The sequence below is a fragment of the Balaenoptera physalus genome (genome assembly GCF_965194825.1).
Source record: "Balaenoptera physalus genome assembly, chromosome: 12".
Taxonomy (NCBI): domain Eukaryota; kingdom Metazoa; phylum Chordata; class Mammalia; order Artiodactyla; family Balaenopteridae; genus Balaenoptera; species Balaenoptera physalus.
Genome location: NC_138897.1, coordinates 75247464 through 75267479, shown reverse-complemented (window position 1 = coordinate 75267479; position 20016 = coordinate 75247464). Strand labels below are relative to the sequence as shown.

Here is a 20016-nt window from a genome sequence, read left to right as displayed (position 1 = left end):
ATAGAAAGAAAAACAAGCCTAAGTATCTACCAATAAAGATATATTTAAATAAACAACAAGGACCTACTGTATAGCACAGGGAACTATACTCAATATCTTGTAATAACTTATAATGGAAAAGAATCTGAAAAAGAATATATACGTATATGTATAACTGAATCACTTTCCTGGACACTTGAAACCAATACAACATTGTAAATTAACCATACTTCAATTAAAAAAAAGAAAACAAAAACAAAACAACAAAAAAAGATATTTAAATAAACCACAGCCCCTCTGTTCTATGAAATACAGTTCAATAGTTTAAAAAACTGAGTACTTTAAGAACTCTCTTCTGACAGTTTTAAGTGAAAAGGGTGCACTATGCAGGACTTCTTCTAGAGTGGCGGCCTAGGAGTGGGATTTCGGGGACTCGGGGAGGGGGTGTCTCCTCACTGACAGGCCCCTACCATACCCATCACCCCACAGAGCTTATGCCAATTCACAGTTTCTTCCTGCATGGAAATGAGCTCAGAGCTTCTATTCAATTTATTTATTTATTTTACTTTTTTTTTTTTTAATTGAGGTATAGTTGATTTACAATGTTGTGTCAATTTCTTCTGTACAGCAAAGTGACTCAGTTATACATATATGTATATTCTTTTTCATATTCTTTTCCATTATGGTTTGTCACAGGATATTGAATATAGTTCCCTGTGCTATATAGTAGGACCTTGTTCTTTATCCATCCTATATTAATCCTTGTCAATCTCATGGGTTTGAAATGTTTCCTTATTGTTACTTTAATTCTTCTTTTTCTTGATTACTAATAAGATAGAGCATCTTTTTGTATTTACAGATTCTTCTCATAGTCTATAAATTGCCTGATATTCATACCCTTTGCTCCCATTTTTCTGCTTTTTTCTTAGAAACTTAAGAGTTCTTTATATTCAGGGATATATCTGCAATGCTACTTCTAGAAATCTACCTTCAGGGGAAAAAGCTTTTGCACATGTACACAAGGAAGCATATAAAAGAGTTCTCAGTAAAGCGCTGCTTATAATAGGGAAACAGCAGAAACTAAACTTACCTCCTCCTCAGGAGGATAGAAAAATAAATTAGGCTTATTCATCAATGGCTACCATACAGCAGTTAGAATCAATGCGCTACATTGACACGTACAACACGATACATCGCAAAATTGCCATTGAGTGAGAGAAAATACCCATTTGTAAAAGGATAAGCCCCCCAGAAAGTGGGACATGCAAAGGATAGTACCATTTATATCAACTTTTACCTCCTGGGTATTTTTTTTCCCTGGATTATTTTAAAGTTAGTCTCCTCCCATCCAACTGACCACTGCCCAAGTTGGGAACCCCATAGTCTCAGCCAGATGACCACCACAGCCTTCTAACAGGTCTCCCTGTTTCCAAACTGGTCTTACTCTAATCTGTCCTTCACACAGCCACCAAAGGATCTGTCTAAAATATAAACCCTTCACTGGCTCTGCAACCCCCACAGGATAAAGTTAAGACCCTTTATGATCTGACCCCCAGCAGACCTCTCCAGCCTCAACTCTTGCCACTCTACCTATACTTTACCTATACCCAACTTCTTAGTTGCCTTTTGGCACTCTGCCCCTAATTAGCATCAAAGAGCAATAGGAAACAACAAGCCTCCTCTCCCACCAGTCTTTTCTCTCTCTGAACACTAGGAATCTGCTGGCCAGCCCTGCAAGATTGGGGAATTACATACCATTCTCTCCCAAAGTCATTTTTAATAAGAACACATTTCAAACATCAAATTGTCAATATAAAATCCAACAGGTGGCTTAAGATGTTGCAAGATGGTTTGGAGTGTCACATGACTGGGCCAAAAAAACCAGCCTATATTTCTGATTCAAAAATAACCTAAACTCCTCCTAAGAAATATGGTTCTTGTTAACTGAACCATGTGATTAATATTTGTATTTATGTTTTAAGGGTAATTGTTTCTTTATGCTTTGGAATGAACTGTCTATATCAGTTGAACAGCTGAAATACTGTAATGAATACATTTGTGAGTAATTACATCCCATGTGTTCATGAGCTCAATTCACTTTCCCCACCACACTTTTACATTTCCTATCTGTCTCAGAAAGGTTGTGGAAGAAAAGAAATGGAATATAATGGAAGGAACCAGGATGATTTACTGAAAAGTTTGGACTGATGTGACCATACAAATGAACCTGGAATTTAGTGAAAGGTAGTGTGTGATACCCAGAGACCCCTCTCACAGTGAGGGCAAGTGCAAGTGCTAAATTATGCAATCCAGACACTAGGGTTCTCACCCCTGCTCCATTCTGCAGCTCCATTCTGCTTTAAATCCTGTCCATCAAGAAGTGGGCTACAAACTCCATTTAAAAAAGGATTTACATCGGGCTTCCCTGGTGGCGCAGTGGTTGAGAATCCGCCTGCCAATGCAGGGGACACGGGTTCGAGCCCTGGTTTGGGAAAATCCCACATGCCGCGGAGCAACTAAGCCCATGCATCACAACTACTGAGCCTGCGCTCTACTGAAACCTGCGCACCTAGAGCCTGTGCTCTGCAACAAGAGAAGCCACCGTAATGAGAAGCCTGCGCACCGCAACGAAGAGTAGCCCCTGCTCACTGCAACTAGAGAAAAGCCCGTGCGCAGCAACTAAGACCCATCACGGCCCAAAATAAATTAATTAATTAATTTATTTAAAAAAAAAAATTAACATCAAGTATTGTGACTTTAGACAAATTATTAGTCCTTTCTGAGCCTTAAATTCTTTGGTTTACAGAAAAGACTCCATTGAGGATCGCAAGAAATATTCATGTTATAACACTTTGTAAAACTGTAAAACACTACAGGCGTGTAAGATCTGATCAATATTGTAATCAGAGACACCCTATTAATATTAACAGCTGTCCTAGAAACTGGAAGCATGTTATAATAATCCTTAGTTTCCCAAATGCAGACTTGAAGCCATAGATTACCTTTATTTGTAGGTTCCTGACAATTTACACCGGGAAAAACAGTTAAAGCACGCTCCTCCATATGAACCCCATATGCTGTCTGTGAATCACTTTCATCTCTAAATTAGCAGGATCCAAATTAGGAGGGCTTTCCTACAGTGAAATCTGTTTAAGCAAACATCTGCTGGTTCCCTGAAAAGTTTTTTTTCTACAGGTGGCCTTTGAATTTGTGGCCCAAAATTTATGCAAAGAAAATGTAGCCTTTGAGACTAAAGTCCTTCAGAGAGAGGTAGTATCTTTGAGAATCTGGGCCTCCTCTCAGCCGGGGAGAAGGCGTGCTAGAGAAAAGCTCAGTTCCGGGCCAGGAAGTGCTCAGATTTAATGAAAGTGACAACAACTGCTTCATCACTGTCAGGGCGATACTGATTGAAAGGACACATTTCTCCTGTTATTAATATTCTTAATCAAAGCATAAAAGGAAGCATATGTTTTAGTTGAATCAAGGCCCATTTTCTGTTTTCTCAATTACTCATTTGTCAGGACAGTGGAATAGGGGAGGCACAAAATGCATGAATTCCCAAAGCCATGAATTCTGCCCTGAGCTTTACCCAAGATTGCCCAAATGACCTTGGGCAAATCACTGAGGGCAGATACTCACTTCGTGTCTGTATCAGTAACAGAGTCAACAACCTCCCCTCAGGCCAGTGAATACTCAGCAAATATTAGACAAGTCATCAAATGACCCTGATGCTTCTGTTAGTGTGACGAGCATGTACAGACCCTTTTTTCCTCCAAATGATAGGCCAGTTACTTCCTGGCTTTGATTTGAGATTATCTTAAGCTACCCCAAAAAGTGGGCTAAGAAGTTGAGGGTCTTATTAATTTCTCTAACATTTCAGGGAAATTGCTTTATGGATACCTCTAACTAAAAAGGAAAATAATAACTGAAAAGATTATGCAAAAATCACAAAAGTAACCCAGGTGTCCCAATTCTGAGGTCATCTTATGCTGCAGTGAAAGGTAGTAAGCAGAGGGATCAGGAGAAAGTGGCATGTGATTGAAGTCGGAAATCTGAGGGGCATGAAGCACCCTGGGCAGACCCTGTAGTGAGTCTTATAAAAACAGAGAGGACAGAAGCACAAGACCAGTGGTCTCCCTCTCCCACCACTCCCAGTCTGCAGCGATTTCTCTGTGAAAGAATCTCAGGTCACCAGACAGCTCAGCTGGGCTTGGTGGGGCCGAGAGCCCGCAGTGCCCGACCGTAAGCACAGCCAGCACGCCATCCAGGTGGATGAAGCAGGACATTCCCCAGGATGTGACATGGTCCCGAGGCATAGGGCCGCTGGTCCTCAGAAGATGAGTTTGCAATGAGGACCTGGGCCTTTCTGACCCCAAGGCCATGTTTGGCCAAAACTGGAGACGATAAACTCATTCTTCCTGGTTAATAAAAAGAGAGGTTGGCTGGGTGAATGTAATTAACCACATGTGCATAGTGAGATTACACAGATAATTCATCGAGCTGTACACTTATTGTTTGTACACACACAGACACTCTCACAAGATGGTACAGCAGTGGAACAGTGAGAGTGGTCCCCCAGGTCCACAAGTGCCATAGCACCCCACTTTCTGGGGAAAGTCTCTGAAGCCTAGAAGATCCAAAGAAACAGATGACTGGTGTGATCCTGTGACATGCATTAATGCCCAGGAAGAATGCGTTTTCCTTCTTTGAGCCTACCTTGGCCTGGACGGCGTAAGAAGCCAGGAGCACAGAAGCCTCGGGAGGGCAGTAGATCTTTTCATCTAAAATCTGCTTCTTTACCTGAAAGGGGCAACAGGGGAGACATGATACCATGTGCGTGGACAGGAGCCGTGCAGGCTGGTCACAGCAAGACACTGCAGCGTGTTCTAATGAGGCCTGTCAACCCAGCCTGCTAATGATTTTCTGACAAAGGGCACGATTTTTTCTTTTTACCGCTGCCGACAGGTTGGGAGCTCGGTCCCCAAGAAGTTATTGGTAAGATGGCTACGCAGAAAAAAACCCTTAATCTCTTCTGTTCGTGATCAAATGCCGAAGAGGAAAAACAATCTTCGTAGTTAAAAAAAGAGACTGACATCTGGGTTGTGACGGAGGAGAGCTGTGAACTCGGGAAATGTCAGGAGCGGCTCTGGTGGTGATTGCAGCCTCGGCCCCAGCTGAGCACACGCAGAATAGGAGGAAATGGAGTCTGCTTTTAAGTCTTAACACAAGACCAAAGTCAGTGAGGCCACTGAGTTATGACTGCAGGAAAAAACCCCATCACTTTCAATATGCCTGCTCTAAGGAAAAAGGAAGCAATAAAGTTTGATCGATTAAACCTTTAAGTCCACTTGAGGTCCGGGAAATATAATTCTTAAGCCATAATGTTGAATTAACATATCTCATTGCATTTAATTTCTTAGACTGGTACGGTGGGTGATGTTCCAGACACAGAGGCAAGACAGCCTCTTGAAGTGAGGGCATGCTGAAAAAAACACAACGGGAAAGCCAGCTCTCTTTCACAGACGTCAGCAGTCACCAGATTCATAAAAGTAGTAAATTTTGCCTTGCTCAGCCGTGAAAGCGCTCCAACATTTCAGTAGGAGGGGAAATTAGGCCAAAGTCAAATGGAGAATGGGCACTGCTTCCAAGCACTTACAAGAAAGCCATCTCTATACGGCTAGGACATTCTGGGGCCTAGGAGGTCACTTTGTGGTTTCATTCAAAGCAGGGCAACTTTCTAATCCTTCGGTTTTAAGCTGCACTACAGAAAAACTGAAAGGGCTTCCCTTTGACATGAAAATATTGGAGAGGGGATATACAAACACACACACTTTTTTGGCAAACTTTTTTTTGCAAGAGAAATTATTGGAGGGGGTTATTACATTTAACTTAATATTTACTTAATGCAATAATCTGAGGCTCAAACTAATTATAGGAGGCCAGGCTATATGTGTACATCTGGGCAATCATGTAATTAGCGCCCCGCTGGGGTCTTTTCTGTCACCGATGGCGGACACACCAGCCGTTCCAGCGCCAAGCACCATAACTAACCGTGAAACTCGGGAAGTGCTCTGAGCGAGCAGTAGGAACACAAGCAAAACTGCCAAGGTTCTCATCCTCACACCAGTCCCCCTAGCTGCACCTCTAGACGGTCAACTAGCTGTCTTTGAACCTATAATTATGGATCTCCTAATTTCTTCAATTCGGTGGAACAATTACTTATGGGGTGCCCACTGTGCACTCAATGAGCCTTGCCTTAAAGGGGCTTACAGTCTAATGAGGGAGTAAGTGGAAAATAAGACAATTATAGACAAAGAGTGGCATGAAACATGATGTCTGAAGTACCACGTGTGTGGGATTTACCAAGTGTCACTGGAGTTCTGAAGTCCCGCCTTCATGAGAGCAGATTTTAAATTTCTGGAAGAACTACTCTTTGCAAGGCTCTCTTTTTAGACTTCCTGGGCAACTATTGAGTACTTTTAAGTTAGTGAGGAGCCATCTTCAAAGATGTTTCTAGTTAGGGAGCTACTTGTATGTGTTCTTTCGCCATCACACTTTTGCAATTTCATCTGACACCAATTCTCATCACTCAAGTATAGCTCTGTCCTGAAGACTGTTTTTCATTACAGAACCAAAGGGACTGGCTTTCCAGAGGGAGAACATTTTCACAATGTGGAGGCATTTGTGGTCAAATCCGAGGGGTTGGCCCAGGCTGCCTCTGCCGCTACCCCTGGGGGCGGTTCTCTCAAGATCAGGGGGGTAGCATGGAAAGGGGTACCTGCAAGAAGAATAAATGTTGCGTGATCTCCTGAACCAGCTCCTCCTCGGCATTCTCAGGATAAAATTTGGCCAGGAAGTGAAAGGTGACTGGCTCTTCCTTTGAAACGTCATGATCCAGCACCTGCGGAATTGCAGAGCAAAAGAAAAACAAGCTAGTTTCGCCCCTCTCCCTCCCGGGCCACCATCAAAGGACCTTCTGCAGGGAGTATATAAACATTTTTCTCCCTTCTAAATTTATCACATTTCCCAAAGGTTGTGATTCTACAGTTTGAAGCATTCACAAAGCCATCTATAACAGGAGGTAATATTCACTTCACATGGAGAATTAATCAAATTAATCAATATCCCCAAGTGGTGAGTGGAGCTAAGATGATTCAGGCACAAATGTTTTCAAGGCCACAGAGATAGCTAAAAACTAGAAATTTATAACTCAAAGGCCTTGGGCACTATCCTTTACGGTAGGCTGAAGGTTTTTTAATTTTCTCAAGTAGTGGAATCTTCCTTTATTCTTTTGTCTTGCTGACTACCTCCAACATTTAGGTCCATACTGGAATGGAGCTTAGAGATGATGAACTAGATATCTGTGAAATCATCTAAACATTAACTGAGCAACAAAAGTGAAACACGTCCATCATGGCAACCCTTTGTTTCAAGGAACCTCTAGAGATGCCCCACGAAATACTTGAGCACAGCCAGTAAACCACTCTGCCTTTAATCTTCTAACAATTTCATCCACCCACTGGAAAGCTTGAGCCATCTGCTCTCCAGAATGAATTTCATCTCAGGACATAAACATGCCATGTGACAGGCTACAAGTCTCCATTAACATGTGTCATAATTTATTTCCTTTGAGCAGCAGGCTCCATGGCTCCTGAGGCCCCCAATCTAATATCCATTTGGCCAACACTCAGGTACGATTTCAAATTTACTTTGCCGAGAGTCACAAAATGATACTGAAGGTTTTGCTGTCTTTGATAGATAACTCTCCAGGCTCCTGCCCAAATTCCTGGTCATGGTGCCCAAGAGATTCAAAATAAACCTGATCTAGGACGCTCTTCTTGGCATGGCAGCACTTGGACATTCATGATCGTTGGGAATTACCATGTGAAATTTATAACCAGCAGGGACCCCAACGTGAAGATTCAGATTACTGCGTACATATGTAAACACAATTTGAACACCTGAGCTTAGAGTCAAACTGGTAGAAGACGGCAGGCTTTCACTGTTTATCATGCCAAGTAGTAGATAATAGAATGAGGTAGGCAATTGCAGGGGGTAATTTGGGGTAAAAATGAGACACTGACTTACTCGGAGATTCAGGGGTCTTTTAGGAGTCACTGACTAAAACATACGGCCCTGCTCTCAGCGTCTCCATGGATAGGTTGGCAGGTAAGTAGGTGACAGCATCTTTGTGAGCACATACAAACCCACGCAGAGGGCAGTTCCCCGAGGCAATATCCATTTCTAAGCCACATTAGAACTGCTGGGAGTCCAGACTTGTCCACCAGGCCTCAGAAGCCCCAGAATATCATGAGAACAAAATAGACATTCTTCCTTCACTGCGGGAACCAGGGCACTCTTTATTCCTTAGATCATGTTAATGAATAAATTGAGTTGGGCCATGGTGTTTCTCAAAAAGACTCTTAAAAATTCCCTAAAGAACAGGAGCCCCAAGAAAATCTTTCAAAGACATAAATTGTGCAAAAAAAACCCAAAACGATAATATGATAGTAATTTTTATCCACAAAGCCTGACTCATGGCTCAGTCAACAGAACGGCATTAAGCCTGAAGCAATCAGGTGACACCCGGTGACAACAAGGAAGAAGCCAGGGATGGCGGCAGGTCAGTCCTGGGTGGTTCTGCAGGCCCCGGGTAGCCGGTGAGGAACAGAGGCGGGGCCTCCCCAGGCCCGCATCCTGTCCCGTATAACTTCCTCCGCAACCCGCCCCTCTCTCTGCTGTGTACCATAATGCCCCATGATGCTAGACACATGCTCAGGGGAAATCCAGAGCCCATGCCAGCCCCACTGGTGTCATCAGGGTCTGGGCCCACCTTCTTGTCCATCTTGAGCCAGGCCACGGTGTCCTTGATTGTATACTGCAGGCCAAAGAACCAGGTTTCCCGAAGCCCCAGGGTCCGGCACACCAAGTCAAACAGGTCCTTCCCCTTCCACTTCATCTGCAAGGGAACAAACCAACAGAGGAAGACAGCTGAGCCCAAGTGGTAAGCAGCCCGCAGGAAAACCTTTTCTCTGCTCCCCCCACCTCAGGTTCTGAAAGGTGGGGATGACGCTAAGATGGCCGAGGAGCAAAGAATTCCTAAATAATTGTAAACCTTCCTACACAAAACCATGAGTGGGAAAATAATAATTAGAGCTTAATGGCTTAATCACTGCATAGCATACACAATACCTCCCTTGGACAGTTCCTTACAGATCTTAATATGCCCAAAGCTGCTAATTTAGGAAAGCTGCTAAATAACGTCCACATTTAGGAGAGTCAAGCTTCTCCCGTTAATCCAAGGTTAGCTTCTAGAGACATTCGTTTCCTCAAGATTTTGTTGTTGATTTTCTTTTTAATCGTGACTCTGCCCTTTAATAAAAGGCTAGCTTTTTAAAATGTAAAGACTAGTTTTACTTGATTTTTTTAAAAACACAACATAGGGTAAGATGTTGTAACTGACGTCACAAATCATGGGGAAAAAGAAACACTAGAGACCAGCCAGTCCAATCACGGGTCTCTCCCCGTCATGATGTGTAACCCAGGCCAAAGAGGAGGTGTCCACCCACGGCCACACGCAGCAACTTCAAACTCTTGTATCGAAACCCAGGGGACAAACAGACAGGAATATACTGTAGTGTGCTAATCCCGTAGCCTCATTTTCAAAAGGACCTGAAGCAATGGCTGCTAAACCCATTTCTCAGCTCTTCAATCTTGTGGCCAGAAAAGCAGGTTCAATATCATAATAGGGGAATAAAATACCCAGGAGCTTAGTAAATGTTGCCACCCGTGGCTTTTAAGTTAAATCACCCAGGATGTTCCCATAGTACCCATAGCGGCTGCTCGCCTCGACCCCAGTCAGTGGCCCCCAAGTATCAGGTGGACATTCAAATGGACACCTGTGTACAGGGATGAGCACGAGACACATCACGGAGATGGTGGTCACAGATGGTGGATTCAAATACAAGGTCGCCAGACATCGGAAGAGGAAGACCACCTGACTGCAGGGGCGTCTGTCCTTCTCCTGCTCTCATTAGAAATTTCCACCCAAGGTCCTGGCACACTGAAGATGCACAATGAAAAAGAACTGAGGAAAGTTCAGGGTTCAGAGACTTCTTATAAAAGCAAGAAGGAAAAAAAAATAAGTTAGACCTCTAAAATCTGATTGGTGTTTGCTAAAACCTGATTCTAGAGGATTTTTCAAGCAGGCCTTCTATTTTTAATATATGTGAATGGACGGCGTGTTCCCTACGAGGAACTCAACAGGAAAGCCCATCCTTCTCCATGTGTATAGTCAAAGTCAAAGAGCAAAGGAGCAGCCTAGATGGAAGGACACCAAAACTGCAGCAGACATGGGGTGGAGATATGGATTAGCTTTTGTCCTTCTCCAAAAGACACTCTAGCTCTGTCCCAGTCCCCTCTCTGTGACTTCAGTGGGGCCCCTGCAACACTACAAAGGTTGAGTTCTTTAGAAATTATTTTGAGTAGAATAAAATAAAATGTTTTATTTTAAAAAAATGATCTCCTTCCCCTTTTATAAGGCTTAATAATGCTTGTTGGCACACCTATGTCCCAGTCTGACACTGGGACAAAGGGTTTTTTAATTCACGGTAGGTTTTAATTCCTACAGGCAGACTTCTCTGAAGAAATGTTATTTTGGAAAACTAGGAGCTTCAGGATGCTGATTATCTTCTTGTTTCTATTTTAAGCCAGTACATAGTATATAAATTATAAATGACTACTTTGCTACAAGATAATGTAACACTTAAGAGCACACATTAACTTGGAGAAGTGAAATACCCAAAGGCCAAGAAGATCAAGGTAATGATCCCCAATCCGCCATAACTCACGGCCACTGCAGGGCAGGCTCTGGCACGAAAGGGCTGTCTGCAAGTGGGTGTGTGGTGCATCTAAACTGAGAGCTACCAAGAGAATGCTGAGTGGATTTCCTGACTTGGGAGCTTAAATTCTCAAACATAATCTCGTATTAATGCAGTTTTCTACTTCCTTGTTTCTAAAATGCAAAATTACCTCTGTTGAATGCAGAGACAATGTCTTTGCTACTATGGAGCTTGCAATAAAGTGAAGAGAGGGGAAAAATTCTCACACCGATTCAGAATGCCTGGCTTAGATTTTCAACTTTAAGAATTGTAGGGTGTCAAACTGGAAATGAGTCTGAGTAATTAATTACCTACAGTAGACCTGTCCCCTTCTTGTATAAGGAAACATTCTTTGGCAGCTTGCTACAGCAGACACTGGCCTTTTTCTTGGTGGTCTAAGGTAGGCAACCCCCCAGATCGCCTCTTTTTCTGCTCTGTGGGGTTCCTTTCATCTTGCTCTCCTCCAGCACTCCCCAGCCACCTTTTCCAGTAAGTAACTGGTATCTTAACACTCTTCTCCCACATTAAGACAAAACCCATTTTCAGAAGAGCCAGGTATTTATTGCTCCTTTACAGCTCAATGTGAATTAAAGCCTCTGCTTCCACTCATCTAATCCTTTTTTTGGCTGCACCTCGAGGCTTGTGGGATCTCAGTTCCCCGACCAGGGACTGAACACTGTCCACAGCAGTGAAAGCCTGGAATCTTAACCACTAGGCCACCAGGGAACTCCCCATCCTCTCAGCTAATCTTTCAGCAAGCATTACACAGCACATCCTATGTGCCCAGCAATATTAGACACTGAGGATGTGAAATTCTGGAAGAATGTTCCCTGCCGAAGACTCAAGTAACGACCCAGGTTAGAAAAAGCTTTAAAGAACAAGGGAGAATTAGTTAAAGGAGAAAAGGAAATAAGTCTAAAAACAAACATCATGATCTCTACAGGGAACTGCATGTCATCTGGCAGAGGTGAAACAGACAGCCTGAACTCAGTGGGCGTGGTGGGGATGGACCAGGACTCTCCAAATACCCTGAGGCAGAGGAATGATTGGACCAGACCTGCATTCTAGAATGTGCACTAACAACAGGGTGGAGAATGGGTTGGAGGAAAGGAGCCTGGAATCAAGAAGGGCAGAAGGGAGGCCAACTCCCGCCTTGATGAAGGCAGTGGGAAGGAGAGAAAGCCTGAGAACTGGAAAAGCATCAAGAGAAACACCTGAATTTCTGGCTTGAGCATCAGGTGGTTCCAGTAAAGGAGGGATGGAAGACAGGAGAAGCAGGAGCAGCAAGTTTTGACGGAAACAGATGAGTAATTAAGTTCTAGACAAAGTAAGATAGGGTGCCTGAGGAAACCAAGTAGAGATGTCCCAAATACACCTGATTTTAAGTCTTAGCTCTATTTACAAAATAAAGTGTTCTAGTTTTAAGTCATTAAGTTTTTCTCTTGGGCTAAATCTAACCTCCAATGTGTTGTTACCTAGATGAGGGTGCACTTTTCAGCATGCTTTCCCCAAATGTATGAGGCTTGCTTAGCCTTCCTAATTTGGGTTTCTACTTCTTCACAAACAAGAACCACCGGTCACAGTTGCTCCTGGTGGTTCTTGGGACACCCTGCGGACGGGAGGTCTTGGGTTGCGATGGGGCTTCCTTGGTGCTGCCGACTCGCGAGAGCATGAGCACGCCCGCCTCCAGTTCTATCACTGGTCCACCGCGCGGTGCTGATGTGGGAAGGTGATGTGACCACCTAAGCATCTCCCTAGATCGTAGGCGCCTCAGAACAAGAGCAACGCCGGTCATCTCTCTACTCCCCACGGCACCCGCCGAGTGTGTACACACAAGACGTGGCAAACAATGGTTGTGCGACAGAACAGACTTGACCACTTCAAAAACCCGAGGCTCAAAAGTGTAAAGCAAAATGAACCCCCATTCATCCACTCCTTCGACAAACATTTAGTGAACACACGCTGTGTCCGAGCACCAGCTCAGGTGCAGGGGATAAATGGGGGACTGAAGACAACAGGCCCAGAGTGTGAAACTGTCAGGAACAGATAATCATTCCCCTCGCCCCACACACAAATCAACTCCGGGTGTGGTAGTCAGCACTATAGCACCCAGTGCCACAACAGGGTCATCAGGGACTGGAGGGACCCTCTATCTTGAAGGAGTGGGCAATGGCATCTGAACTGGTGGGAAAGAGAAGCCAAGTGAAGACCAGCCTTGGGGAAGGAGGAGAGAGCAGGGAAGTGTGTTACAGCAGAGGGAAGAGCATATGCGAAGGTCTAGAGGTCTAGATGGTTCTTGTAGGAAATGACAGTATTGTAGTTCAGTCTGGCTGGAGAACAGAGGCTGGGGAACACTTGCTGTGCTTCAAACTACCGTCTAAAATCAATTCTTGGGAATTCTCTGGCAGTCCAGTGGTTAGGACTCCACGCTTCCACTGCAGGGGGCACAGCTGGGGAACTAAGATCCCGAAAGCCATATGGCATGGCCAAAAAAAATAAAAAATAAAAATAAAATAAAAATAAAACCAATTCTTTGTCTCCTAACTCTGACGTGTCGTGTGAACCACAGAAAGCTGTCTGAGTGGCTGTTTTCTCCTTTTTCCCTAGGACGGAACAAAACTCCTAACATTCTAGATGTACAGGAGAGAAGCTAAATCATTACATAAGATGGATGCTTCCGAAGATTAGGGCTTAATTCCTTCCAGGAACCAGTCTAAAAGGCAGAGAGAAACAGTGGTTATCCAACATCGGTATGAATCTCAGTGCTGCCACTGTGTGACCTTGGGCAAGTTATTGAACTTCCTTGTGCTTTGCAACAGGGATAATAAACAGAACCTGTTTTAGCAGATTGATCTCAGGATTAAGTGCACTGATACATTTGAAAAGCCTAAGAAGGTGCCACAGTAAATACTCAATAAAAGGTGGTGATTACTCATTCTAACCCCGCCTCTTCTTATATTCTCAAGTGGCATGGTTTAAAGCCTCCAGTTGTATTCCACTCCTCGCATGATGGATGGCAGATCAGAAAGGGCACCATCAATTCTCATCGTGCTAACCATACCATCACTCACTTGACAAATATTTATTGAGCACCCACTACATCCTAGTCACTGCACTCGGTCCCAGAGATGAATGATGAATCTGGGACAAGACGCTGTCCCTATTCACGGCTGATGGGGAAGACAGGTGAACGGATAAGGAAAGTGCAACCTGGCAAATGCTCACAGAACAGAGGACTGAGGGAACACAGCTCGGGCCTGGGGGTCTGTGGGGTGAGTGGCTTCCCTGGGGAGATGCTGTCTGAGATGGGTCTCGAAAGCCAGGCAGCCGTTGGTCCTCTGGTGAAGGGGCTGAAGGAAGAGAGGTCACTCCAGCCGGAGGGAACAGCATGTCTGCCGCTTGGGTCCAGGCTGTTGTCAAGTGAAGGAACGTTCTTTGCGCTCTTCTGGTATCTGACAAGCAGCGTGACTGTCCTTTCTGCAGTACTGAATGTTCAGTGCGGTACTGAGTACATGGCTTCAGCCCCACGCGTGTGACAGCTCGCACCCACCACGGCCACTCAGGGCCTGGGTCATTCAGTCCCTGCTCTGAGCACCCAGGCCCCCCTGAACAATACCTGCCACGTCTCTAAGGAGCCACGACCAGTGGCATGAGTCTCGTGTTTCTTTTTTTATTAAAACATTTTCTCTTCTGACACCTGCTAGCACATAAGCCATTCAGGCTTTGCACTTATGCTACTTACAGGCCTTTTTGGAGGGTTTGTCATTTTTCCTGAACAGATTGCCAAAAAGAGAACAGCCCCTGGTGCTGATGAAATGTTCACCTGAACTCATCTCTTCTGCCCTGGGGGAAGTGTTCCACTGCTCCACATACCCCCTCACCCCCCGCGCCCCGCCTCCGCTCAGCCCAGCGAAGGGAGGGAGGCGACGAGGCAGGGGCTCATCTTGCAGGCAGAAAAGGAGCGGTGGAGGGAGGGAGAAAGGAGATTTGCAGGAAGGAGCCGGACTCCATGGCGTGTGGGCTCCGGCTCCGTGGGCCTCGGCCTCCAGATGCCCTTGAAGCGCAGGGCAAATGGCAGGGAGTCTGGGCGCACGGCGCGTCTTGCATCGTGGCTGTGTTCTTGCATTACTTTAACGGGCTGCGGTGCTATTTCCCAGATCCATCCCGTGCCTCTATCACAGACGGATGTGTATGAACTTTATAAACAGGACTAAGTGCTGTCAGCTTGTTATCTTTTGTAGGGGCTGGATTTATGAGCTTTACCCAGAGTGAAGTGCTTGTCATTTATCAACCTCGAATGTTTTAAGGAAATAGCACTAAGCACTTACGCTCTGCAGCAGGAACGTAGCTGGAATGCAGCACTTTTCTGTTGTTGGAAGCAACTGGCACCAATAACCTACAGGACTGATCAGGGTCTATTAACCGGGGAAGCATTTTGAATAACGTCTGCGACATCTTCTTACAACAGGCCACGTTTAGACTCACAACCCTAAAACTACCACTTGTTTTTTTGGCTTTGGCAGCCTTCGCATTGCATTTCTCGCACTGCTTTCTCTGGGCCGTGCAGAGAACCGAATGTGGCTGCCATGTGTGAAATGCCTGAGAATCAGAAGCCCCAGAGAAACTTCAGCTTTACAGAGAAGACTCAAACCTGGAGAAGCTAGCAGAGAAGCGACATCCCATTTCATAGATGTTGGGGGACAGGATTATCAGCCACACAAGAGATGCTATTTGACTGGCTGTCTACTCCACAGAAGAGGAAAGAGAACCGACGGACAGACCCGGCATTCACTTATCAGGGTTTCTTCTAATTAGTTCACAAGCTGCCCCAGCATTTTCCATAAAAACTATTGAAAGGTTAGCTCCCTTACAGACAGAGCAATAGAAGGAACCGTGCCTCCCCGGACTCAGGACACATGTAGCATGTTTACCATGATTTCGGGAATGCGAGAGCAAGGACGGCTGTGATCTCCCCTCTCCACGTTCACCCCTAATTGACTTTTGCAGTCGTGGCTGCCCTACGAGAACCGATTTCAGAGAAGAGTTGAGAATTTAAGATGCTGATGTGCCAGATCCAAACCTAAATACAACTTTTATTGGTCTGTTTTGAAAAAACAGATGCCAAACACCTCCATTTACAAGGTAAACACAATGGAAAGAGTTATAAAAATGATTTTGCCGTGCAGTAGTGAATAATGAGTCCCATTAAAATCTATTCCAGTTAATCAAAGAGGATAAAAGAGTGCAGTAATGGGGGTGTAAAACCGACCCTCCCCGACTCATACCATGGAAGCAGGTTCTGTGTCTCATGTCTGTGTTTCCTGTCGTGGTTAAGGACACACACACACCACTCCTAATCAGCCATTATTTCTGAGGGAAAAGGAGACCCTCCAAATAGAAACAATATTTTAGCCAAAAAAAGAGACTCGTCTCTTTGCTCTACCAATCATGACCCCCGAATCCCTTAGCTCAATCTGCACAAAATCTCACAAACCTGAAACCTCCTTTTTGCAAAAACAAAACAAAACAAAACAAAACAAAAAACTCAGGTCCAATCTTGCCCTGTCAGTTTCTGCCATAATCAACCACAGCAAGTAATTCTCCTCTCCCAGCCCTCCAATCATCGCTGTTAGTATGCTGAATCTATTTAAATCATTGGTTTCAAGGCCCTCCACCAATCACTTCCTCTCTCCTCCAACCAACTGCTCTGCTTTGCTACAAGGCAGCCTGTGCCCTTCCTGGTCAGCAAACCTACATGCTTCTAGTTACCCACAACCAGACCTTTCTAAGATCCCTTCTTTACCTCACCACTGTCTCCCTCCCCCGCATACAATACCAGATATGTGAGTTAGTATGTACTTTACATACACGGAAAAATGAGGTGCCTGTCTTTCCCCAAGATTCCTGTCCTTCCTGCAATTCTGCAGATCATAAACTCCTTGAAGGCAAGGGCTAACACACACACACACACACACACACTCTCTCTCTCTCTCCCTTTCTCTCTTCCTCTTTCTCTCTCTCTCTCTCTAAGTCTCCCAGGACCCGAGCAAGTGCTGCATAATCTGTGGCCACTTCACAAATGCTTGTGGTTGGCTGATGATGATGATAATGATGATGATACCTAAGCTGAGCCTTCTGAGTAGAACAGCCTTCTAGGTAATGATTGCAATGAAGCAAAAATTTATGACACTCCTCATTAAAATTCTAATTGCATAATTGGGCCTGAAGGTATATATCCCCCCCCTCTTTGGGGACACATACTGATCTCCACTCTCTAAAAATACCTTGGGCAAGGAAATCTAAATCTCAAAGAGCCAACCAAGAAAAATTTCCACAGAACAAGAGACCAGTAAGAAACAGATCACAGCGCCTCGGCAAGCCACAAAACGGAGGTTTTAAACTCTGAGAAGTCTTTCAAGACAAAATGAATTATAGATTTTTTGGGGGGAGAAAAGTCCTTATGTTTGCAGCTCCTGGCACGTTGCCTGCTTTAGTGGAGACAGGTTCTGGCAGCGGCCATGAGCCCAGAGAGGGGATCTGCGTCCTAAACTCCCCCCTCCACCACGCACAACCTTGGGTGAGCCACGCAGCTCAACTGCGCCTCAGTTTCTTCACCTGTCAATCAATTGTGCCCCCATGCAAGGCCCAAATTTTATAATGCTGTGAAAAAAGATGAGAGGCTTAAAGCTTTGAAAGTCGGCTGACAGATGACAAAGCAAAAAGAAACAATAGTTATATGCTATAAAAGCAATGCAATCCCTCCAAAGTAAAGAAGACAATCTCTATCTTTGGAATTTAACTCACAACATGAGGGCAATCATGGCCTTGTCAAATAGCTATAAAACACCCAAACCCGCGGTGTTGGGAAAGTCGCTTAACCTCTCTGGGTCTCAGCTTCCACACTCATCAAGTGGGCTTTCAGGATTAATACCCTCTGAGTCTACGAGCTTGAGATGGTTTTGTATAAACCGTGGAGTACTTTTTTCACTGCTATAATCATTTTCTTTTAATCCTTTAACATCCCATTCTATATCTTAAAATCATTTTAGGGGGTGTCAATGACCCTTAACACTTAATTTCTGTGTGCTTTCTACTTTCCTTTACTCAGGTACTGCCACTGCGATCATGTTCCTTACTACTAATAATCAGGAGTTGACTTACAATAATGAACTCTCTGATGCAACAAAAATGGTGATTGTCATGCTAATGAAAAATACAAGTTTTTTAGCTCCAAGCATGCTGTTGATATTCAGCAATTACCAATGATTACAAATGTTTCAAGTACTGAGAATAAGAACTCTGCAGAGAGCTATGAATAGGAAACAATAGTAAATTCAGTGCTGGCAGCACAAAGCTCAATTTCAAATGCCTAAACATGAAGTAAAATGAACAGACTCTGAAACACCACCTATGACTAAGTGTTACCCAGCGGATTAACTCCTCCTGCCCTGGACTCTGTGAAAATTGTAATTTATATTTAAAAGTACTTCAAAAAAAGGAGAGGAAAAAGGCCAATTCCTTTAGAAATGATGTGCTCTGACCCCACCTAGTGGTGTCGGAGTGATTCCTGAACTAGGACAAGTGCCTCAACTCAGCACAGGTGACTGAAGATTTGATTAAAGATCTTTTCCCGAGGCCAGCACTAAGTTGGTAATAAAGTTTTGCTTGCCAAAAATGTACTAAAGCGGGCTTCCCTGGTGGCGCAGTGGCTAAGAATCCACCTGCCAATGCAGGGGACATGGGTTCGAGCCCTGGGCCTGGAAGATCCTACATGCCACGGAGCAACGAAGCCCATGAGCCACAACTACTGAGCCTGCGCTCTAGAACCTGCGAGCCACAACAACTGAAGCCCGTGCACCTAGAGCCTGCGTTCCGCAACAAGAGAAGCCACCGCAATGAGAAGCCCGTGCGCCACAATGAAGAGCAGCCCCCGCACGCCACAACTAGAGAAAGCCACTCGCAGCAACGAAGACCCAACGCAGCCAAAAATTTTAAAATTGTTTTTAAAAAGTACTAAAACATGTGGACTTAGAATCTAAATCAGACAAAGCACAGACAGGAGGATGGAACACATCATCCTGTCACAAACCAGAGAAGCCTTGTCATCAGCTGGCTAAAATGATTACCGGCTCTGAGAAAACTCAATTCTGGGTTTTTAAGACCGCAAATGCTTTTTTAACTTCTGAAATTAAGAATAAACAAGTAGGGCTTCCCTGGTAGTACAGTGGTTAAGAATCCGCCTGCAAATGCAGTGGACACGGGTTCGAGCCCTGGTCCGGGAAGATCCCATGTGCCGTGGTGCAACTAAGCCCGTGAGTCACAACTACTGAGCCCACGTGCCACAACTACTGAGCCCACGAGCCACAACTACTGAAGCCTGTGCGCCTAGAGCCCGTGCTCCGCAATGAAAAGCCACCGCAATGAGAAGCCCACGCACCGCAATGAAGAGTAGCCCCTGCTCACAGCAACCAGAGAAAGCCCACGCACAGCAATGAAGACCCAACCCAGCCAAAAATAAATCAATAAATAAATTAAAAAAAAAAAAAAAAAAAAAGAATAAACAAGTACCAAAAATGTTCTTGGAGAAGAATGCAAAACTAGCATGAATAATTGGAGAAGTCATCAAAAACAAAAGAGAAAAATTTCAAAATGACACACGGGGGACAAAGGAATGGAGAATAATTAAGCATGGTGAAATCAGAAAAGAATCCTGCTATCACAGTGGACATCAAGCTAAATAGAGACCAGTTATAGAGCACATTACAAAAAAGATCCTTAAGTATATGACATAAGGTAAAGCTCATTATATTTAGACTAATTGTGGAGTCTAGAGGGTCTACAATTACAAAGCCATGGATAACCTGAAGAAGATTCAAAGAAAATGAAGGAGATGATTAAAGGAGAAAATTTACAGTGCCTCTAGCATGAGACCTTTCCTCTTTATTCTCACACTCCCAACTCATGATACGAAGCTAATGTTTACCAAGTGCTTACTATGGTCGGGCCCTGGGCTAAGTACCTGTAAAGGTCTACCTCGTTCATGCCTTAAAACAATCCTAGAAGAAAACACTATTATTCTCATTTAGAATAATAGTATTTAGGTTTAGAGAGGTAAGCCTAAGATCAATCAGGGAGACGGGGGCAGTGGTGGGTCTTC

The 20016-nt window shown here is 44.4% G+C and overlaps 1 protein-coding gene across 5 annotated transcripts in view; it reads right to left on the bottom strand.

Moving 5' to 3' along the window:
- The window catches only part of NF2 (NF2, moesin-ezrin-radixin like (MERLIN) tumor suppressor), an 86229-nt gene that overhangs the window by 44077 nt on the left and 22136 nt on the right, over window positions 1-20016 (bottom strand). For all 5 annotated transcript variants that reach the window (XM_082417299.1, XM_082417298.1, XM_082417296.1 and 2 more), the window contains exons 2-4: window positions 8813-8938; window positions 6758-6880; window positions 4696-4779 (exon numbers count right to left, since the gene is read on the bottom strand). In XM_082417299.1, the coding sequence (XP_082273425.1) occupies window positions 4696-4779; window positions 6758-6880; window positions 8813-8938 (333 nt within the window). The remainder of the gene's footprint in view (window positions 1-4695; window positions 4780-6757; window positions 6881-8812; window positions 8939-20016) is intronic.